The 24,806-nt window shown below is 40.1% G+C and overlaps 1 protein-coding gene across 1 annotated transcript; it reads left to right on the plus strand.

Moving 5' to 3' along the window:
* The first annotated feature begins 1,932 nt into the window (after nt 1-1,932).
* Nucleotides 1,933-24,560, plus strand: FKBP8 (FKBP prolyl isomerase 8). Its single transcript, XM_053465716.1, has 9 exons — nt 1,933-2,013; nt 6,931-7,272; nt 12,089-12,258; nt 13,346-13,434; nt 16,821-17,038; nt 18,599-18,771; nt 19,397-19,474; nt 19,822-19,950; nt 24,047-24,560. The coding sequence occupies exons 2-9, from the start codon at nt 6,963-6,965 to the stop codon at nt 24,131-24,133; spliced, it is 1,254 nt and encodes a 417-aa protein (XP_053321691.1). The 5' UTR covers nt 1,933-2,013; nt 6,931-6,962; the 3' UTR covers nt 24,134-24,560.
* The last annotated feature ends 246 nt before the right edge of the window (nt 24,561-24,806 follow it).

Consider the following 24,806-nt stretch of genomic DNA (forward strand, 5'->3'; position numbering starts at 1 on the left):
GATGTTTGTCATAGTAAATGTCTCTGTGTTTGATGGGTTTGAGTATATCATTCCTTATTAGGCTCCTCTATACTTCTATTAACAAATCCCCTTTAGGCCAGAGCTTGGACCCGTGTCATCAACAGCAAAGCTCTTTATTAAAATCATCTGGAGAGGTAGTTCAGGGAATTACCTGCAAAAAACAACAGGGCTGGAAAAGTACGAACTAAACCACGGCCATCAATGATGGGTGTTACTCAGGTGTTTATAGCACTACATTGAGAAATAGTTAGAACATGACATAAGTATATACATTTCTAAAATAAACAGCGATTAAAGCTAAAACATTGTAACTTGCCAGACATATATCTGGCATAATGGAGGTGAGATGAAAGATAGGCATGTACATTAAGTAGGTTTGTCCTCAAACATGAACGACAAATGGAATATATTTTCAGCAGATATTAGAGTTCAAATGATCAGACGTCTTTTCTATGTTATAATTCCTTCCATAAACATTACCTAGGCAATAAGATATGTCTGTTTTATGAGTTGGATTAAATACATTAAATGCATACAGATCCAGCCCTGTGTTAGCAAGCGAGTACATGCTGGTGGAGGTCACAGTTTAGTATAAACGTTTCAAACGGCTAGCATACCACGGAAATGTCTAAATTAGCAGACCCTGTGGATCTTCACATTTTAACCCTTTAATATGTGGAGTGCCACTATGTACATTGTACATAATTGGCGCTACGGAATTTGATGGCGCTATATAAAACAATAAATAGTAATAATAACTATGTATGACAAATCTATAGTGGGATTCAGAAGGGTCCATACAGCGGTCGCTAACGTTCCCTTATGACATATTATCACATGCAGAAACAGTATTGCAAACTGGCACTTTTGCAGCCATCGTCAACAGATTTTTTTTGTCAAACAGGGTAACAGAATGGAGCTCGTGGTCGCTTGCTACCATGACAACACAAGGTACACTAAAAATGGAGACTTTCCGGAATGCCGCCAGATAATCTTTTGTGAGATCAGCTGGAAGTCTGATCTCTACTAACTGTGACATCAAAGACGCCCCCCCTCAAAAAAACAACAAAGCATAGGCAGACACAATTATATTAATAAATGTGTTTTTTTTATTATTTAAATGAAAACCAGTGTTTTGCTACGAGTCCCAGAAGGTGTTGGTATTTTTGATTTCGTCTATTGGATAAACTCGCTAAGGGGGGTGCTAATTCAGTTTATTTTACTTTTGCTATTAGGTGAGAGTAACAAGTCCTGAAATATAACATATAGGAAAAAACATATAGCACTCCTTGGGTTAAAATGTAACCTGATTATAAGGTGGTCATCTGCCTAAAGCTACAGAAAAACTATGGAAATTTGCAAATCCTCCGACAGGGCAAATGTGTCCTGACCCCCCCAGCACTTACAGGGTTAATGATCCACCACACAAATTCTACTACTGTTATTGTAGTGTCACGCTAACAGAGGCAACCAAATGGTTGTTATAAGTAACAAGAGAGTGGTAGATAAATGGAACAGTCACCCATCAGAAGTGGTAGCGGTTAATACAGTGAGGGAGTTTAAACTTAAAATATATAGAATTCTTTAGCAGATTGTATTGGGGGTAACTATAAAACCCCAGACTGATGAAACCTGTAATGTCATCTCAGTTCAGGTATCTATGAATAGCATACATTAAGGAGCTATAGTGTATAATAAGGAAAGGTTATTTTCATTGTTTCCTTGCATTAAGTACAGTTGGTATTGTAACTGATCACTGTGCTATGTACGTGCCTTTCCTCTGTTAATAATTACTGTAGCGTTAGCCTGTTTACTGCGCATTATGGAGAGACAGGCTTGTGGCAGGGTGGACCAATTAGAAGGCGGGGTTAAGCCACCAATCAGAAAGCAGGTTTCATTGTGTTCCCGGAAGTGGTGCACAGCCCAGGTGGGAGCTGCTGTGGGTAGCAGGTGACTGGGGAGCCTGGTCTGGGGGATCAAAGAGCCTCACAGGTAATCTAACAGGGGGCAAGTGAGGATGCGTGATGCCCCAGGAAAGGGGGTTTTAAGGAAGCATCAATAGCTCCACCGTTTGCAGGGAAGTGATAAGCGATCACTGGGAATTACATAACATGAAGGACATTTATACCTCAGTGTATCGAAATGTGTATGATTGACAGATCTGCACTTTGAGGGCTGTTACAATAATGTCCTGCCTCTTCCCTGTATGTATAGTCATACATGGACTGCAGAGTGTGTGTGTGTGTGTGTGTGATGTTTTGTTGTATGTGTATATATGTGTTTTTCTCCCAAGCAGTTTGGGATCTGTAAATTGCTCTTTATCACTTTAATGGAATTAGCTGAATCTAGATCTAGATGTCTTAGTAAACAGTTGGAAACTGGCATCTACCTGGGTTTCGACCTGTAACAGAGCCTGAGGCCACCTACCTGTTTGCTTTTTGATGAGTCTTGAGGTTAATATTTAATTTGGCGACAGAGCAGAGAAAGATGGAACTCCTGGCGTGGGTTATCTTTTTACAACAAAGCTGTCAGTGTATGCATTTGATAGAAAATATGCGTAAATCCAGAATTTCCCTGAAACAGATCCTGTCATCCACCCTGTTTACCTGAACCAACCGTTCAGTTTGTTGAGTGCAATACTTTGTTATTCTGTACGCTCTAATTGTCTGGCATCATGGCAGCTAAGTCCTGATTTCAGGACAAAATAAATGTGGCCCCTGGATGTTTGTTCTGTCCAGTCCCACGTTGTTATCCTGTTTACCCGGATGATACATTTCTGCTGGCAAAACGTTCACTTGATCAATTTCATAAGCATGTGAAGCTCGTTGTGCGCAAAATAGATGCACAATCTAAAAAATAGTACACCTAAAACTTAAGAAGGCGACTGTTCCTGCCTAACGGACGCGTATAATGCAAAGATCCCCTTGTGTGTTTTGCAGCGCCAAATAACACTGAAGGTTTCTTCTCCTCCTCATTTACAAAACAAATTGTATAATTATTCTAGAAGTTTTTCTACCAGAGCACTCTGACATTTAACTAAAATGTTGGACTGTTGTTATCTTGGTGCCAAAGCAATATGTTGCACATTCCTTATTGCACAAAGGGTTAAGCGCATACGCAGCGCGGGGTTCTTTTTATCTGGAGGGATCAGAGACTGCAGAGCACTCTACAAACTGATGCCCCTACCTGTAAATACAGTTGGCCGTGGAGCGCATAGGTGCTCGGCTACATTCTGTGGCCCTGAAGGCATAATTGCTAGATTGTCACGGTTTTAGACCAATATCAGTCAAATAGCAAGCAATGGCTCTACAGGGATGAGGAGGATGAAATTCATCTAAAATATATTATGCCAAATATTAGGGACTTTGGTACAAAATGATGAAAGTTGAGCAATCACGAGAACATTCTGTTGGTTGCTATTGGTGCCTACTTCATATTTAGAATTGCTTGCTTAATACACTAAGAAAGCAGGCGCAAACTGTATTTGGTTTTAGGGACTTTTTACCCCGTTATAGGAACCACCTTGCCCGGGCTATAACCCAGTGCTTATTAGTGTATTCTAGGTTATTCTCAGTTCACAGATAATTCCACCACCTTTTTTGATGTGTTGTCTATTTGTATAAATTAAAGATTTGGTGTGTTATGTGCAATGAAATGTATGAAAGAATAATGCTGTTGACTTTTAAGACTTTCAGTGTGTGTAAATATATGAATAATCAGTTACTTGGAAATGCAAACCTTTTGTAGACATGTTTGTTGTTTATGCTGTGTGATTATATAATTGTTAAGAAGCAAAAAAACAGTTTAACAAAACTAAACTTTTGCGCAGGATCGTGACTTGGAATCTGATGGTGAATTTTGTCATGTTCTTTTGTTGGAAAAATACAACTATTATTTAGACTTGAAATACACCACTCTTCATGCATTGACAGCACCGTTTTATTCAACAATCTTTTGTTCTGTGGTCACATTCCAGAAAATTTCTAAGCTGCTTTTTTATTGAAATATATTATGTGCGAAAATGTGAGTTGTGCTTTTTTGTTCTTTCAGATTTCTTTTGTATTTTTTGTGTGTATTATTTAGTATGCATTATGGGTTTTATATATATATATATATAATTGCTTAAGAATAAATTATAGATTACATATAGTAGGAAAATTATAGCTCTACGTGTCCTAAATATATATATGTTATGGGTGGGTACAGTAAGTTATGGTTGAACAAATACATAGTAAGACACTGGTCTTTGCAGTACAACATAGCCATGGTGGTGAAGTGGTTAATCACTCCTTACTAAATTAAGTTATTTAACGTATTTTATATTTTTTTCCAGACAGTTTAAATCCATTGCTGAGCTTAGGGCATATTTAATAAATGTAAAGATTTTTTTCAATAGTTTCAACACATGGGACAAAGGGTAATCTGGAACAATGCACGTAAAAAAAATAAAATAGATGAGGCGTTATGTATGTGTACAACACATACGAAACCAACATTAAATCCTGGTAATTGTAACTTATTAAGTTGTTACTATTTATTAAAATTCTCTTTCTAAAAAGAAAAATAATATGGCAGGGTTCCTTAATTAAATAAAAATGTCCCCGTTCTACCCACACAATGCTCTAAATCTCCAGCTCAGCAATTGTAACCCAATATCCATGAGAATATGTGAATGGATTTAAACCAGAAATGAATCCTTATTAGTGCTAGTTGTATATTCCCAGAGTTGCGCTTGCTTTTCCCCAGATCCCACTCCCCACCACATACTGCACTAAACAGGCTTAGTATACCCCACCAAGCCCAAGTGGCTAGAAGAAAAGGCGTATTAACCCTTTAATGGGACACTTAACAAAACCAAAAATGTCTTAATGAAGAGCCGGTGATAGCTTTTATATCTGTCGCCATGGTCAATATTGCCCAAAGGCTGCTTTTCCAGCAGATGATGCTCCAGACAAGAAGTATAACATGGTGTCACAAGATCTGTGTAAGAAAGGAGGGTGCCCAAAGCTACCTTATGCCCCTTTGGGCTAGTTGGTCTTCAGCTAATCATTCTAGTTAATAAGAAAAGGGCAGAAATCTATTGTCAACAACAAATTAGAAAATACTTAACAAGAAATGGCAATAATCTAATATTCTAGTCATCGCTTGAGATAGTAATAAGAAAATTGGCACTTAGATGAAAAGTGGTAATGATAAAATTGAAACAATCAGATGTGAAATATCTGCACAATCCCCCTCCTGCCCTAAGCTCCTGGCTCTGCTCTCCCCCATACACACTCTGCTTCCTCTTCTACATTATACCAGTTCTCTTGTCACTGAAAATAAGATTTGTGTTCTTCTTTCCTCTAGTCTCTGTCATCCACTTTTGTCCCTACAGTAACTCACATCTTCAATCTCTCCCTCTCTACTGGATTCTGTCCTATTTAAGCATGCTACCAAAACTCTCCCTGGTCCCCAACAATCTGTTCAACTACCGTCCCATCTCTCTGCTTCCTCTTATCTCCAAGCTTCTTGAATGACTTGTATACAACCAACTAAGTTTCTCGATTCCAACTCTTTACCTGACCCTTACTAAAGTTAATGATTTACCCATAGCTAGATCCAAGGCCCAATACACTGTTTACTAACCTCACTAGATGTTTCTGCTGCTTTTGACTCTGTGGACTACCATTTTCTTCTTCAAACTCTTCACAATCTTGGTCTCTGTGACACTGCTCTCGTCTGGTTTGCATCCTACCTTTCTGATCGCGCCTTAAGATTCTCCCTTTCCAGTAACATGTCCTCTCCCCTTCCCCTCTCAGAGGTTCAGTTCTAGGACCTCTTGTGTTCTCACTTGACACTACCTAAATTGGCCAACTAATTTCAACCTTTTGCTTTCAGTTTCACATATATCCCGATGACACTTAGATTCACCTATCCTCTGAATCTGAATCGCCTCTGTTGCTAACTGGATGTCTCCATGATTCCTAAAACTCAGTCTCACTAAACCAAACTTCATATCCTTCCTCCTGTCCTAACATACCTTCAACTGTTTCCTTCAATGTCAACCATCACCCCATCACCCCATCCCCACAGGAACACTGCCTTGGTGACGCCTCTTTACTCCGACCTTTCAATCGCCCCTCACATCCAGCCTGTTAAAAAAAAACAAACTGCTGTCTCTATCTTAAGAATATTGCTCATGTTCGCCCATTCCTAACACAAGATCCAGCCAAGGCTTTTGTTCATGCCCTCATTATCACCTGTCTCGACTATTGTAACTCTCTTATCATACCCTCTGACCCATAAAAAGAAAAGAGTGTAGATGCATTAGCAAAAACGGACTGATATTAAATAAGCATCAGGACATCAATGTTCAAAAATGTACTCGTACATATTATAAAACCATTGTTGGTATGCGCAATCCTGACAGATACATTGAATGGATGGTTGTTCCAACAAGATATTTTCCTAGTACCGCAATTAACAAGGCATTGTCTTGCAGATGTCGTGTCTTCTTTAAAATAAGATGTTTGGTAGGTTCTAGCTCACTGGTATGTTTGTCATCTCTTAATCTGGGGTTGTAATAGTCCCTTTTGTGTTTGAAAGCCGTTGTTTTTGTGGCCACATTTCCCAGATTTCCTTTTGCATCCTGTCTCCTTAATATCTCTTCCTGCTTCAACATATTTCTTCCTTTTCTAATCATTCAATCTCTGTTGTAGCCTCTCAACACCTGTCCCTGCTCCTGTGATATGGCATATACATTTTGTGCTAAGGGCCTTGTGGAACGAAAAATATGCCATATTTAGGCCATACAAAATAACTGGAGACCTTTATATTTTATTAACCAAAATTTATGTTGTAAGAAGGTAAGATGGAGTATTTGTGTAGTCAATACTTATCTGTTTACCGGTATTCTCTCTTTTACAGTTCATTTCCCTTTTCACCTCTTCAACGTGAGGATGGCCACTTCAGATGGATCGATCTCAAATGTAGACGAAACACCTGAGTCTCAGGATGGATCTGATGTTCTTCAGGACCAGCCTGTGTCTGAAGAAGATGAAGCCAAAGCAAAGAGCAATTTATCTCTTCTTGACAGCACTGAAGACTTTGAGATCATAGACAGTGCTGTGGAGGAAGATGACGATTTAAGTGACCTTCCCCTTTTGGAGGATGTAGAGAAGAAGATGGCCAGCTCTACAGAGAAAGTCTCCAATGAAGATCAAAAGACTACATTGGATAAAAACTCAGAGGAGTGGCTTGATGTTCTAGGTAAGTAGCTGTAACACAGCTTTTGGGAATCCGGAACGCTGAAGTAAATGATCCTGTTATATATCAATTACAATCAGCATTTGAGTAATGTGTTGTGATGTTGATGTCCTTCAGTATGAAGGTCTGTTTTTATGTAAACATCGAGTCGAAACATGATTTTGGAAAAAAATATTGTCATTGATGTTTCTGTAGAAGCGTCTACAGCATGTTCTAGATCATTATAATTTGACTTATAGTAAGGAGAAAATAAGCTATATTAAATAATATAACTTTAAATATCCATCCTATGATCCTTTTTTGACAGGTAAAGTACTAACTGTTACATAGTGAACAGAGATTCATTACCAAAAAATCAGAAAGAATGGCTAACAGCCTAAAGTTAGCAGCTTGTCTCTGACGTTTCTAGGTAGTATTTCAGTTCGAACGTATGCTATTTGATATTTCATGAACACAGAAACAACAAAAAATTGGTGCATTATTTCAAAAGAATGTGTTTAATGAGTATATGATAGAAGTACAAAATAACTTACGTATTTAGGAAAATTGGGAAAGATGTCTAGGTAGAACAGCACCTTTAACGGGACATAGCAGCCATCATATGCACTGTTATGCATGTGATAGCTGACATGTAATTTTGTATTCATGTCACCAAATAACACTGATTGCAGAATGTGGACTAAGAACAAGTCATATTTCCTCTTATGTAGGCAAGATGCCTAGATAACCCTTAAACATATGTATTTTTCAGTACACCTCCCCCTATAAGATGGTGGCAAAAGGGTTAAGCCACTAGTTGGTCCTTTTTTGTGTACTGACACTCTAGTCTTCCCCTGACCAAACACAACATATTTGCAGCCTGCACCAGACCTTTAGCCTGTCTATTGACTTTGAGTTGAGTTTACATCTAGCATGTTCACTGCAGAAAAGTCCTTCCAGTCACTATACCTGAAGGCTCAACCGAAGGGGAGTGTGATCGCTAGAGGCAGAAAACCTAGATCACCCCTTGTGATCTCTAATAAGCGGTCCCTCCTTTTGACATGGTATGTCATGCAAGACTGTATTCACTTGGTTCTAATATAGTTAGAGTTGGTACTCCCAACTCTATGGACTCCCAAAGGCCTTTCTTCTTTACACCACCCATCCACCTAGAGATGTAGGGGGTACAGAGTCCTCGTAGATCCACATCTCTTACACAGATCTTTATTTTAAATAACTGTCTAGAAAAGTTTACCTTTTTTGCCCAAAACAAACCTTATGTTTTCCTTTTCCTGACAGGAGGAAGCCATGATAGGGTGAAATGCGTTGTGGGCATTTAATAAGCTGTTTATTTGATTATATGGATTCATTGTTTGGATTCTACTACATGGGTGTAATAAATGTGCTACATTTATGTTTACTTATACCATTATTGTTACCTTTCACATCTGCTTGAGAACCATAATTGGGGGAGATTATCCTATGGGCATCATATAAAAGGCACCCATTTCTGATACAACCGTACATTTTTGCACCATGTATTTGTTATATTTTTCCTTGTTATTCACATTATTGGAGTCTGAGCATTATGTTGGGGTAAATATATACAACACATTACTTCAGCATATATTTGTAATTTTTCCTATTTTGGGGAATTCACTGAGCGCACGAACCACTGTTTTTGATTATTTGTATTGTATTCCCCCCCCCTGCATAATCGTCCTCACTTCACTCAACTCCAAAATTTTCCATAATTAATGCAGGTAAGCAATATGCAAGCGAGAGATTGAGCTTGCCCTAGACTGCAGGTGAAGGGAGCCAGAGAGCCTGGGGGGAGTGCGAGCCAATGATTATTTCCATTCAAAAATCCATTAATAGCCAGCCTGCCATGGCTTTCATTGCATGGCTCTAACGCTGGGGATATATTAGCTGTCACCCAAGTGAAATATAGGAGGCCCAGAGGAAGCCATTACAGGCAGTGAGTGTGACAGGAGGTGAGTTACGGGATGTCAGGCTAGGCCAGTGAGCCAGCGAGGACAGACGGCATTTGCCTTGGCAAGACAGCAGGATATGGAGAAATGATGCATGTTTAAGGACAGGTGGAACGAGCTGCCCGGATGGTTTTAAATCTCCTTATTAAGCGCAGGTGGAATAACAAGAAGGGAGTTTGAGGATCCCTGAGCTGGGACCTCATTAGCAGCTCTACCTTTGTGTGCCAGGAGACGTTGAATGTGGATATTAAAGACTTCTAGTGCTGAAAGGCCCAGCACAAACGACAACCTCATTCATTAAACAGTGGGGAGGAAATTCCCATTACGATATGTGTGTGTGTGTGCACATCTATCATCCGGGCTCCGTCCAAAGTTTATAATATAAATGTAACGGATTGGAAAATGTGCAGCCGCGCTGTTTATATGTCATTTCCAGTCCATTAACTCCTTCACTACAAGAGAGACTGTAAATCATGCAGGAAATGTGACAAGTCCAATTGACAATTTTGCAGTCTCTATATAGAAAAACAAAGTGAATGGCTACCTTCTGTGTGTCTTTTTTTTTGTTTTTTTGTAGAAGTATATAAACCAGGGTATGGCAATTGATTTCATCTGTAATCAGAGATGCTCTATAATCATTTAACACACTTCATTTTCTTGTTTACTGCATTAATTGTATATAAAATGCAATCTACATCAAGTATACAAGTATAGACAAACACAATGTGCTGTAGCTAATAACACACAGACAATGATGATCTTTCATGAATTTATTGAAAACTCACAGTGCTGGTGGAAAAAGTAAGTGAACCATTGGATTTAATAACTGGTTGAACCTCCTTTGGCAGCAATATCCTCAAAAAAATGCTTCCAGTAGCTGTGGATCAGATCTGTACACATTTCTTTCTTACAGAACTTCTTAAGCTCAGCCATGTTACTAGAAAGCCTGGTCCAGGCCCCGAGGCAGCAAAGTAGCCCCAAATTATGATGGTCCCCTCCACCATACTTTACTGTTGAGATGATGCTTTCATGTGGGTACACAGTGCCCTTTTTACACCATATATAGTACTGTGTGTTCTTCCCAAACAATTCAACCTTCGTTTCATCAGTCTAAAAAAACATTTGTGAAGTGTCAAGGTACTCTTTGGCAAACTTTAGGCGTGCAGCAATGTTTTGGTTTTGGTTGAGAGCAGCAGCTTCCTCTGTAGTGTCCTGCCATGGACTCCATGTCAGTTAAATGTTTTGTGTGTGTGGTCCTGATGATTCCTTCAAGGCTTTAGCTGTTACTCCATTCTGCTCTTGGAATCATCTAGGCTGGGCGCTTGCTTCTAAGGAGAGTAGCAACAGTACTAAATTGTCTTAACTGTGGACTGATGAGCATGTAAACTATTTTGAGATTATTCTGTAACCATTTGTAGCTTTATGCAAATCAACAATTATAGATTGTATGTTTTCTGAGATTTTCTTTTTTTATGAGACATGATTCACTGCAGCAAATGCTTCTTTTGAATAACAAACTCAAAGTGTTTGAGTGTTGGCTCTAAAACACACTTCCAATCCTGCTTCATTGATTGGACTCCAGGTTTGCTTACTCCTGACTCCAATTAGCTTTTGTTAAAGTGATTAGCCTAGAGGTTCACATACCTTTTCCAACCCAAACTATGAATGTTTGTATGATGTATTCAATGTGGACAAGAACAATACAATAATTTGTGTGTTATTAGTTAACAGAGTGTTTGTTCATTGTTGTAGCTTAGAAGATGATATTGTATTTTAAGAGAAATGTATACATAATTGCTGGTAATTCCAAATGGCTCACTTGCTTTTTTTTGCCACTGTATAATGCAGTGCAAAAGGTAACATATTGCCTTGTGATTAGTAATACAGTTAAGCAGATACGCAAATAATGACTTTGGCAAGTAATATATATCATGCTAATGAGAGAAGGGAGTGAATTTTTATCTTGGTAAGGCAGAAATTTTGGAAACTTGCTTTACTTTCTAATTTCAGAAACTTGCTCTACTGTTCTACTCTCATGGGTTAATGTGTGATATTATATATTTTAATATGTCCACAATCTTTTTTTAGTTTAAATAGTTGTCATTCTTTTCAGCCCTTCTTCCCACTGTGTAATATGTATCCATCTTGGGAATAATATCGACACAGGTGTGCAGTGTCAAACCATTCAAAGCAGTGGGTTCTCCAGCATGTGATAATCATGGTCTCGAGCGAGGAAGCATTTCATGTACCTGGTCTCTCAGGCTCTCTGTAAAAGAGGCTGACATTCGCAGTTATCTAAATTATTGCTTATCAAAAATTGGGAAAGAGACCAATGTTGAGAATTTACAAAAAAAATTGAAGAGCATTTTTCCAGAAGTTTGTTTTTATATAGACACATGTTGGTGTGTCATGGTTAGTTATTTACACATTTCCTGTCTGTATTGCTCTCCTTGTAAGCACTGCTTGGTGGTGTTCCAGAGAGTGAGCCATGATATGTAAAGTTTCTTTGTATCTGTAGTAGAAATAACCAAAGGAAGTTTCTTATATCTATTCATATATTACACACAGTCACCTCAGGGTAGACATCCTGATTTTTCTTACGCCAAAGGGTCCTACTTGTGAATATATCTCTTCTTTGGTTGGTGCCAGTTTGAACATTTACTTACCATTGGGGCCCGAATAGCTGACAAAGAAGCTCTGACCTTGTGGCTAAAGCTCATTCTTTGCCCACAGTAGCAGACCATCCTTTGAATATGAAACCGATCTAGTATGTCTTCATTTTGGAACCTGTTGATTGCTTTTCCAACTTAAGCATTTGTTAATGGAACTCCATGAAATGTTGTCTACAGGTAATGGACTCCTGAAGAAGAAGGTTTTGGTTCCTGGAAATGGACCTGGAAGTAGACCACAGAAAGGGCAGGATGTGATTTTACATTTGAAGACCACTCTGCAAGGTGGTGATGTTGTGGAAGATCAAGATTCCCTAACTTTTACCCTTGGGGATGGTGATGTCATCCAGGTGAGAATCCTTGATAAATAAACTTGATGGATTGGTGTAAGGCTGGATGGTGGGGTAACCATAAGCTCAGTCTTGGAAATGTTAGGCTTCTTGCAATGGGACGCCATCCGTGATGCAATTCCAGAAAGACAGTTGGTAAGGTGAGTTAGAATAGAGGGTGAAAGGTCAGGAGAGGAAAGTAGAATTGTGTGTCAGCTGTATGTAGGTGGTATTGAAAGCCAAAGGAAGATATGAGTTCCTCAAGGGAAGAGGTGTAGATGGAGGAGAGTAGAGGGCCAAGGACTGAAACCAACAACTAAAAGTAGGGGAGAGGAACAAGTTCCAGCTAAGGATACCTCCCTCACCAACACAAATCTACGGCCGGAGAGGTAGGATTTGAGTCAAGAGCGTTATGTCACAGATTTTGTAGAAGGAGGGGTTGGTCGACTGCATCAAACACTACAGAGTGGTCCAAAAGTCTGACTTAGATTGTTGTATCTTACATTAGCATGCATACTTGTATCATTGCTTAAAGATGAATGCTTATATATATATATAAATATAATTTGCTGACATACTTCAAAGTCAGAGACCCTGAATGAATTGAACGCAGCAAATTCTGTGGTCTTTCTTATAAATGTACAGCATGTACAGTGGCACATCCACGGCCTATAGTGAGCATGTTTCAAAACTATTGCTAGTGTGTTGTCACCCTCTAGTGGTGTTATAGGAGTATTGACCCTCCGCTGAATAATCTACTAACGTGAAGTTACCCCAAATGACTTTATAAAGTGGCACACATGGATAAGTTAATTCCTAGTATAACAAAAAGATAAACAAATCTTAACAAACTAGCATTAAACTAGAATAAAAGAAAAACGCCACCCGTGTAAAATCCTATTTTTTTTTATGCTGTATTACCTTGCCATGTCAGGCACGTTTCTAGCTGTTGGTTCTTTTAATGCAGTGTCTGATTCGAGCCTATCTGTCCTTACACAAGAGAATCTTTATTATGTGTTATTTGTTTGCTATTAGTCTCATGTCTCAACGTGTTTTCCTGTTATTGATAAATGAAATATCACCATCTTACCTCTGTCCGTGTACACAGGCTCTGGATTTGTGCGTGCAGCTCATGGAGTTAGGAGAAACGGCTCTCGTTGAATCAGATGCCAAATACTGCTATGGGATGGAAGGCAGGTTGGTGGAGATCTTAGCGGATCCTTTATCCTCAAACTATTTTTTTCATGGACCCTAATAGCCAACTGTGTTTAGTGTTACTGTAATGTATATGTTTTCGCTCTTTGACATAAGCCTGGTAATAGTAAATTGAAGCACCAGCTTCTCTGGGGGGTGTTAGTGTGTATTAACATTATTAATAATAATAATAAATAAATAAATCAAAATAATATAAACATATAGGGTGGTTTCCAAATCATTTATGAATATATTTGTTTTTTTTTGTTTTTTTTCCATTTGTACGAACTAGGGCTGCAACTAACGATTATTTTCATAATCGATTAGTTGGCCGATTATTTTGTCGATTAATCGATTAATCGGATAAAAAAAATGAATGTAAATTTTTCATTTATTTAAAATAATTTAATAAAGAAATGATGTTAAATACAAACAGCATAATAAAAAAAAAAACTGATGCATTTATTGTCTTTATTTCCCAACCAGCCCCCCCATTTATGCACATTTGAGCCCAGACATGCCACGCTGCCTCCCACATATACCACTCCACGCTACCTCCCAGACATGCCACGCTGCCTCCCACATATGCCACTCCACGCTGCCTCCCACATATGCCACTCCACGCTGCCTCCCACATATGCCACTCCACGCTGCCTCCCACATATACCACTCCACGCTGCCTCCCACATATGCCACTCCACGCTGCCTCCCACATATACCACTCCACGCTGCCTCCCACATATACCACTCCACGCTGCCTCCCACATATACCACTCCACGCTGCCTCCCACATATGCCACTCCACGCTGCCTCCCACATATACCACTCCACGCTGCCTCCCACATATGCCACTCCACGCTGCCTCCCACATATACCACTCCACGCTGCCTCCCACATATGCCACTCCACACTGCCTCCCACATATACCACTCCACGCTGCCTCCCACATATGCCACTCCACGCTGCCTCCCACATATACCACTCCACGCTGCCTCCCACATATACCACTCCACGCTGCCTCCCACATATACCACTCCACGCTGCCTCCCACATATACCACTCCACGCTGCCTCCCACATATACCACTCCACGCTGCCTCCCACATATACCACTCCAGGCTGCCTCCCACATATACCACTCTACGCTGCCTCCCACATATACCACTCCACATATACCATTCCACGCTGCCTCCCACATATACCATTCCACGCTGCCTCCCACATATACCACTCCACGCTGCCTCCCACATATACCACTCCACGCTGCCTCCCACATATACCACTCCACGCTGCCTCCCACATATACCACTCCACGCTGCCTCCCACATATACCACTCCACATATACCACTCCACGCTGCCTCCCACATATGCCACTCCACGCTGCCTCCCACATATACCACTCCACGCTGCCTCCCACGTATACCACTCCACGCTGCCTCCCACATATACCACTCCACGCTGCCTCCCACATATACCACTCCACGCTGCCTCCCACATATACCACGCCACGCAGCCTCCCACATATGCCACTCCACGCTGCCTCCCACATATGCCACTCCATGCTGCCTCCCACATATACCACTCCACCCCCACATATGCCACTGTGCCTGATACGCCTTATACCCCCTGATACACCACTCCATCCTCCCCAGACATGCCAGGCTGCCTCCCAGACATGCCACGCGGCCCTCCCCACATTTGCCACTCCACTCTACCCCCAGATATGCCACTGTGGCCCCAGATATGCCTTATACCCCCTGATACACCACTCCATCCTCCCCAGACATGCCACACTGCCCTCCCCACATATGCCTTATATAATGTATATGCCTTATACCCCCAGATATGTCACTCCGTCCTCCCCAGATATGCCTTATACCCCCCAGATATCTCATAGTCCCCTCATAGAGTCACAGACCCGTTCACAGCACACTGACGCCATACTTTTATAAATAAGTACTGGGTTAATCTTCACTGCCCCCAGGATTTAGATTCCCTTTAGTCTGCCCCCCTTTATCTCTAACTGCACCTTAAGTTAACTTTATTAAATTAACCCTCAGTCCTCATCATTAAATTAACCCTAAACACCCCACTAACCATAACTACCCCTAAATTAACTCTAAATACCCCATCAAAACAACTACTCTAAATTAACCCTAAACACCCCATTAACCATAACTGCCCCTAAATTAACCCTAAACACCCCATTAACCACAGCATCCCCTAAATTAACCCTTAAGACTCTGTCAACCACAACAGCCACTAAATTAACCCTAAACACCCCATTAACCACAACTGCCTCAAATTAACCCCAAACACCCCATTAACCACAGCTGCTCCTAAATTAACCCTAAACACCCCATTAACCGTAGCTGCCCCTAAATTAACCCTAAACACCCCATTAACCATAACTGCCCCTAAATTAACCCTAAACACCAAATTAACCATAACTGCCCCTAAATTAACCCCCACCTCCCCTAACTTTCAGTAGCCCAAATATTAATTTTATACTTACAGTTAGAGGAGTGTCACAGCCATGTGGTTCTGGCCTTCTGGGAGAAGGAAGGGGGCGGGGCCAGTTGTCACAGTGATTACAGGGAGGGACTGGTAAGTAGGAGCTGCTGCTGTGAGTCACTCAAACTGATTATATAATGAGGGGTATTTTCTGAGCGTTTGCTCTGAAAAAACCCTCATTTTATAATCGATAATAATCGATTCAACTAATCGATAATGAAATTCGTTGGCAACGAATTTCATTATCGATTATTATCGATTTTATCGATTAGTTGTTGCAGCCCTAGTACGAACTATGTATAATTTATTTGCCTGTACAACTTAATAATTTTTTCCCACATTTTTAAATGATATTTATATATATAAAAAAAAATGTATTGCCTATAAGAATATGGTTTTCCCATAGTGTAAAATAGCCCTGGCCCCTAACTGTTTATTAAACAGATTATCTGTGTTATACTGTACGTAGGCACTGCAGTCTTAATATATTACAGTTAAAATTGATTCCTTATCCTAAAATATTTTTCGTAAACCACCTGTAGCGCTGGATGCCCATGATCCTCTAAAACAACTCCCTGCTTGGGCTGAAAGTCGGATTCCTATACAACCTTCTCTGATTGATCATGGGAAATTGGGGCAATTTTGTGCATTATTTGCTTCTTTGGTGATGGCATTGGAGCCTAAATTATAAATATATTTAACTTCAAAATGGAAAATTAACTAAAAATAATATAATAAGAGAAAGATGGGTTTCTGTGTTTACTTTTTTATAATTTACATTGTTGCATAAAATGTATTATTAGGTACAAGGGCTGTGTGCAATATTATCTGTTTTAAGGAACTATCATTCATTGTTTGTTTGAATAATTACCCAGGAGTCCAGACATCCCACCGAACTCCAACTTGATTCTTGAAGTAACTCTCCTGAATGCCCAAGATGGGCCAGACTTGGAACTGCTCACAGGACAGGAAAAATTGGAATTGGCCAACAGGAAACGAGAGCGTGGGAATTTTTATTATCAGAAAGCTGATTACGTCTTTGCTATAAATTCATACGACATAGCACTGAAGATTGTAAATTCCAGCTCCAAAGGTTTGTTCATTGTGATGTTTGTATATAGATACGCTATATGACCAAATGTATTTGGACACCTGACCTTCACACCTAATATGAGCCTGATGGACATCTGATTACAAAACCATGGGCATTAATATGGCGTTGTCCCCTCACTCCCTCTTTTTGAGGCTATAACAGCCTCCACTCTTTCGGGAAGGTCCACAAGATTTTGTAGTGTTTCTGTGGGAGTTTATGCCCATTAAACCAAAAGACCATTTGTTAGGTCAGGCACTGATGTTGGACTAAAAAGCCTGGCTCCCAATCAACATTTCAATTCATCCAAAGATGTTCAATGGGGTTGAGGTCAGGGCTCTGTGCAGGTCACACAAGCTCCTCCACACGAAGCTCATCAAACTGTGTCTTTATTGACCTGTGTCCTCCCAAAACGGGAAAGGGCCTCCCCAAAACTGGTGCCACAACGTTGGAAGCATGCATTTATCTAAAATGTCTTTGTATGCTGTAGCATTAACATGGAATGAATGACCTAGCCCAAATGCAGAAAACATACCCAGGCCATTATCCCTCCTTCACCAAACTTTGCAGTAGGTGCTATGCACTCCGGTAGGGAGTGTTCTCCTGGCATCCACCAAACCAAATTCATCCATCAGCCTTCCAGATGATGAACCGTGTTATATCGCTCTAGAGAACACGTTTTGAACTGCTTCAGAGTCCGGTGGTGATACGATTTTTGTTTGTCTATGGATATGGCATTCCTATGTGCTTTTATTTTATACCCCACCTAGCAATGAGTATTGCTGAAACATCTAAATTCAATAACTAGCAAGTGTTCACATACTTTTGGTCATATAGCGTGTGTGTATATATATATATATATATAATATATAATATATATATATATATATATATATATATATATGGGTGTGTTTGTGTATTATAGACACATACACACTCTCCTCCTTCCTATTTTCTTTGTAAATTTTAAAACAAGATGTATTGGTAAACATAAAAAAATAACCTGTATGTCGGCTAAAAGATTGGTTGCACACTGGTAAATGTTATGCTATCACTGGTAAGAACATGAGACGGATCTTTCTCTTGCGGATCTGTTATTAAAGGAATCGCTAATAATAGTCGGCTAAGCTCCTCTCAGTCGCTGACATATGAGGCTTAGCCTGTTTCTGTGTTAAGTGGATATATAGGGCCCTTCAGGGCTCAATATTGAACCCAGCTGCAAGGGATAATTTACAGATAATGCAATGTATCTAATCATACATGTGCTATTATTGTGCTGTACATTTGGCAGCTCTTGTAACCCAGCTATACCCTATTTCATTACCTCAATCTGCTTTCGTCGATTCTCTGTAAGTGAGGGTGATCGGTACTATGGGAGTGTGTTTGGAGAACAGCATGCAAGTGATACATTCAAAGCGATCTTGTCACCTAACCAGTTTTGGTGCTAGTGGAGAGAGCATAAATAAACTGCTGTGTGCTACCAGACTTGCTTGGGAATGTCGCTAGAGAGAGAACTATTTCATATTCCCATTCTGTTGATGTTTATATATCTCTATACCCTAGTTGAGTTCAGCCCAGAGGAGGAGGCTGAGTTACTGGATGTCAAGATAAAGTGTCTGAACAACCTGGCTGCTTCTCAGCTGAAGCTGGACCACTATGAAGCTGCCTTAAAGTCATGCAATATGGTCCTGGAACACCAGCCAGAGAACATCAAGGCCTTGTTCAGGAAGGGGAAAGTGAGTGATCTAGAAAAAGATTGTGTCTACAATGCTAAATCTAACATAGATGTAGGGAAAGAAATTGAAAACCAATTGAAAGGTGATAAGGCCCTTCAACATTTCCTTGCATCGAGTAAGCTGCTTTCTGTTGTCTACACTCTCCTGTGTCACTATAAAATACATTACTTACCATTGTGTTCATTTTTTGTTTCCAGTTATTTCCAGTTATTTTTTTTCATTCCTGATTCCTTTAAGCTCTGTTATGCTCACGACCCTTATTCACCCATAATTCCAAGTTTCTATATTGAGGCATTTCAATCTTTTCACTGTGAAATCAACAGTGTCCAATGCTCTTACTCTGTTGTACTGTAGAACCTTTCCCGTTATTTTTTTTGTCAACTAGACCTGACATTTTAATGCCCTTGCACTACACCTGCACCCTCCCCAACAATAAACACTCCATACTGTTAAACCAATCTCAACCATGGTGCTCCCTCTTCCCACATTATCTATCCCATCCCATCCCAAGTAACCAAAAAATAGCTGTAGTCATGCAGTTACCTTATAGTCTTTCTCTCTTTATAACCCCCTGCTTCTGCATTTATGATTTTGATGTGCATTATTAACATTTCTGTGGCTGCAGGTACTGACACACCAAGGGGAATACAGTGAGGCTATTGCAATCCTAAGGAAGGCCTTGAAGTTGGAGCCTGCTAACAAGGTAACTTAATACCCACGCTGGACTTGTAGGCAAGTAAATAAATAATTGCAGTGTTTCAAGCTCTTGTGGACTTTAGTTCCACAGATGAAGTGCCCAAAATGTTATCCACTCTTGCAGCAGAGCATGGTAACTCGTTCAGTTGGATGGAGAGTCTGAAAGTACTTAAGTATTTGTAGCCCATTGGAAATAAAAAAAAAAATTAACCAGCAAGTACTGCTGGTCGTAGCAGAGAAGTCGCTTGTCCTGTCTCAAAACTTCAAGGAGTCATCCTGGCATTTGTGATAAATTAGGGCCTGGCCCATTGTATAAATATTACTTTTTAACACAGGTATTTATTTTGGTTGCAGACAATCCATGGTGAGCTTTCGAAGCTAGTTAAAAAGCACACAGACCAGAGAAACGTGGAGACGGCCATGTACAAGAAGATGCTGGGAAACATGAGCTCTCCAACCAAGGCCACACCAAAAACTTCTTGGGTAATAAAGTAGATAGAGTGTCTCCTGTATTTGACTGCCTTGTCAACGTATAAGAAAAATAGCTAGGTCAATGCAAGGCTTATGATATATCTTATTTGTTTCTTCCTAATCGTACCTAGTTTTACAAAGGATGATACATAACAGAAAAATAGACATTGTCACACCAGATAAGAGACCTCTGTATTGTTGACATGGGGATACCATGATTTACATTAGAGTCTCCACTCCATTCTATAGAATTCCATGGAATGGGGTGTGTAAAACACATTTGATGACATTTGAAGTACTACCGTATTTCCCCATGTATAAGACGCACCTTAATTTTGGGGCCCGAAAATTAAACTTCTATCATGCCCAGGTACCAGGATGAGTGTGATGTTAGCTGTGCTGGGATCTGGGTATGTCTGGGCATGATAGGAGTGTTATTGCTGTTAGCAATCATGTATATTTAATATAGCAATCACACTCCTATCATGCACAAGCAGCCAACACATGCACATCACTTTCAGCCTCCCTGTGTCCTGCCCCCCCCCCTACTTACACATCCATGCTATCACACACACATATTCATTCATTCCCCCATTAACGCAGACTCATACACCCTCCCCCACCCTTACCTGAACTGCAGATCTTCCGGTGCCACTCGCAGACTTTGTTTCCCTCTGCGTTGCACAAACTCTGAGTGAACTTCTCTTGTCCTGCCCAGGGGAGCAGGAACTGAGCGGAGTCATGTGATGTACATTCACGTGACTCTAATGGGTTCCTGTGTCTCCTCGATTGAACAAGAGACGCTGCTGAGCAACACAGTGGTAAGCGGGGGGGGGGATCTACAACCACTGTATCTTTTACATGGGGAAATATGGTATTTGACTTCGGTAAAACACCCTTTTTTAGTAGTGATAAGAGGTATGGTTAATTTGTGATTGTATATGTAATGTATATTATATGTATATGTTATTAGTAATAATGTTTTCTTTCTTAAAGTGAATTCTATAACACAACAGTAAGAATAGATCTAATGTGACATTTTTTTTTACACACTGTGCTGTGCAAGCATGTGTACAAAATATGATCCGGTTTTATACGAGAGAGTTATAGGTGCCAAGACTTTTTTTTTGTCTCAACTTCTACCTCAGACTACCATGCAAAGTACAAGGTCTTTGTTAATAGCTGTACACCAGAACCGGCCCTTTGACTGTGTGGGGTGACGTGCCGTTTGCATCACAGTTCATGCAATCAGACTTTTGGATCACACAATAGGTTCTGACAGGATGGTAGAAGCAGGCTCAAAAATTGGTGTGCAAGCTGTATATCACTTGCATAGGGGCTTCTACAGTAACCTTAATCGCTTACACAGTTCTTCACTTAACAGAATGAACAGACATATATTCCCCAAGAAGGCTACTCCAGCTTTCTCCTCACCCCACTAGAACCAATGAATAAAAAAACTTAACAATAGGAAGAATAGTGTGTATATATATATATTGTAATGGGGAAGAATAATCATCAAGGTCCTAAGAAAAAGGAATTTGAGATGGCTGATCCCTATACACAATATAGGTCTCAAATAATGCATACTCGTATCAGAAAACAGACTGATAAACCATTTACCTACAGTGAAGGAAAAATTGGTTGATCCCCTGCTGATTTTGTACGTTTGCCTACTGACAAAGACATGATCAATCTATAATTTTATATTTGTTATTTCAACGGTGAGAGACAGAACAACAACAAAAAATCCAGAATAACACATTTCAAATTAGTTATAAATTGATTTGCATTTTACTCGGTGAAATAAGTATTTGATCCCGTATCAATCAGCAAGATGTCTGGCTCCCAGGTATTCTTTATACAGGTAGCAAACTGAGATTAGGAGCACTCTCTTAAAGGGAGTGCTCCTAATCTCAGCTTGTTAACTGTATAAAATACACCTGTCCACAGAAGCAATCAATCAATCAGATTCCAAGGATGTCAGGGACACGATTGTAGCCCTACACAAGGCTGGAAAGGTCTACAAAACCATCGCCAAGCAACTTGGTGAGAAGGTGACCACACTTGGTGCCATTATCTGCAAATGGAAGAAACACAAAATAACTGCCAATCTCCCTCTGTCTGGGGCTCCATGCAAGATCTCACCTCGTGGAGTTTCAATTATCATGAGAACGGTGAGAAATCAGCCCAGAACTACACAGGAGGATCTTGTCAATGATCTCAAAGCATCTGGGACCATTTGGTAACCAAGAACACAATTGGTAACACACTGAAAAGACTGAAATCTTGCAGCGCCCACAAGGTCCCCCTGCTAAAGAAAGCACATGTACAGGCCCGTCTGAAGTTTGCCAATGAACACCTGAATGATTCAGAGGAGAACTGGGTGAAGGTGTTGTGGTCAGATGAGACCAAAATCGAGCTATTTGGTATCAACTCAACTCACTGTGTTTGGAGGAGGAGGAATGATGCCTATGAAACCCATCCCCATGTCAAACACGGAGGTGGAAACATCATGCTTTGGTGGGTGTTTTTCTGCTAAGGGGACAGGACAACCTCCCTGCAAAGGGACGATGGATGGGGCCATGTACCATCATATCTTGGGTGAGAACCTCCTTCCCTTAGCCAGGGCATTGAAAATGGGTCGTGGATGGGTATTCCAGCATGTGACAATGACCCAAAACACACAGCCAAGGCAACAATGGAGTGGCTCGAGAAGAAGCACATTAAGGTCCTGGAGTGGCCTAGCTAGTCTCGAGACCTTAATCTCATAGAAAATCTTTGAAGGGAGATGAAGGTTCAATGAGTTGCCAAAAGTCAGCCTCGAAACCTTAATGATCTGCAAAGAGGAGTGGGACAAATCCCTCCTGAGATGTGTGCAAGCCTTGTGGCTAACTACAATAACATCTGACCTCTGTGATTGCCAACAAGGGTTTTGCCACCAAGTACTAAGTCATGTTTTGCAACTTATTTCACTAAGTAAAATGCAAATCAATTTATAACATATTTGAGATGCGTTATTCCGGATTGTTTTGTTGTTGTTCTGTCTCTGGCTGCTCAAATAAAAAAATTATAGACTGATCATGTCTTTGTCAGTGGGCAAATGTACAAAATCAGCAGGGGGCTAAATAATTTTCTCCTTCACTGTACCTGTCTGGCCTCGCCTTGAGAATCGTGTGGGCAGTACAAGCTTCTCCCAGCAGGTGGCAGCATTCAGCAGCAGCTATTGTTCACTGCAGGAAGATGAGCAAGCCAGGTAACTATGTACAGACTTCATGTATTACGTAGTTATCCCAAAGGAAAAGAGTCAAACTGATCTGACTCATTGCTATGTCGTTATTATCAAGTGAGTATATTACTTATGTAATGCCGGTTAACTACCTCATCTGTTTAAACTGTGCGGTAAAGGTAATCTGTTTTTTTTAATTCTTTTTTCCAGATATATGTAACTTAAAAATCCAATTAACTGTTGTACTTTTCTTTATTTATCCATTAAATCTTGATTAAGTACTGGTTTTTAGATGGGCCACCCCATGTTGACACTGCAGCTACTTTTAGGGAAAGCCTAACAAGGGTGTCTGGTAAAGGGCATCAAGAAAAGTTCCCTGATACATTCTGCACATCTCAATGGGTATCAATAGCGTACCTAGTCCTACAAAATGTGGTGACCTGGTACCTTTTTAAAAAAAAAAAAAAAAAAAAAAAATAATGCCCTCTCTCTGTAGAATGGCATAACTGATTGGAAAGCTTTCTTTTCTTTTGCAAAAATCATTTCCTTGCACAAGCCTAGTACTAGGAAATATTTGAAGCTGCTTACACCAGCAGTGAAAATATCCAAAAACCCCACTTTAGCACCTTTTTTAGGTCATTGTTTCCTCTTGCATTACTATCCAAGGGATGACTGTTGTAGATCCAGGGGAAGCAAAGTTCTCGATGCCCTTTCCCCTAGATCATCTGTTCCCCTCTAATCTGCCCCTTCTAAAGGAGAAGCCAGCAGTGGTAGAACTTACTATGGCATAGCCCCTTTCCCACTCATAGGGCAGCTGTATCAGTATTTATGATATTCGTTTAGGATTTTTATTTGTTTGTTTTGTTTTTTTCTTTGCAGTCTATACCTTGGAAGTGGCTTTTTGGAGCGACAGCTGTAGCAATAGGAGGAGTAGCTCTGTCTGTAATAATAGCTGCTCGCAACTAAGCAGCATGACTTGACCACGAGGACAGAAGCCATGACCTACACTGAGAAGAAGATCTAGTAGCATCAACATCTGAAATACTTCACCTTTTATTCCAAGACACACACACAAACGTTAAAGGTGTAATCCAGGAAAAGAAGTATATGTAAATGTTGTTGTGTTTTCCCCTCCTATAAATAGCTGTGAAAATTTGTTTTAAGGGAGAATTCACAATGTTAAAATTGGACAGGACCTTTCAAAATGCTTGTCAGGCAAGAACTGACGTCTGATTGTTATTTTAGAACTGCCAGAGTGTTCTGTTCTCAGTTAGGTATCTGGATCTAAAAACCAAACGATCCATGTATATTTTAGCAAAATGTGAGGCCAAAGACTACAGAAAACTGCTATTTTTTCCCATTTCCCCCTATTCTGAAACTATGTTAAGGCATGCAGACGACATTCTGCAAAACTGTTTTTTCTGTGGATTCTGTAGGACGATATATATCATGATTCCTATACAAAGTTTAAAAAGTGGGATTATCACAACATTCAAGGGAAAGGTCCCGTCAGCGAGAACATTCCATTGGTTCCTATGGTGATAAGAATCAGAATCACATTTTACACCGTTTTTTTTGTTGTTGTTGTTTTTCTTTTTAACCAAACCCTCAATGTGATGTCAGGTTGACAATATATTAT

This window comes from Spea bombifrons, chromosome 1 (genome assembly GCF_027358695.1).
Source record: "Spea bombifrons isolate aSpeBom1 chromosome 1, aSpeBom1.2.pri, whole genome shotgun sequence".
NCBI lineage: Eukaryota > Metazoa > Chordata > Amphibia > Anura > Pelobatidae > Spea > Spea bombifrons.

Bases quoted from the DNA above. Each gene is read 5' to 3' on its own strand.
- FKBP8 (XM_053465716.1), top strand. From the start codon at position 6,963: ATGGCCACTTCAGATGGATCGATCTCAAATGTAGACGAAACACCTGAG. The intron at 19,475-19,821 runs GTAACTTAATAC...TTTTGGTTGCAG, and splicing joins AGTTGGAGCCTGCTAACAAG to ACAATCCATGGTGAGCTTTC. The intron at 19,951-24,046 runs GTAATAAAGTAG...TTTTCTTTGCAG, and splicing joins CCACACCAAAAACTTCTTGG to TCTATACCTTGGAAGTGGCT.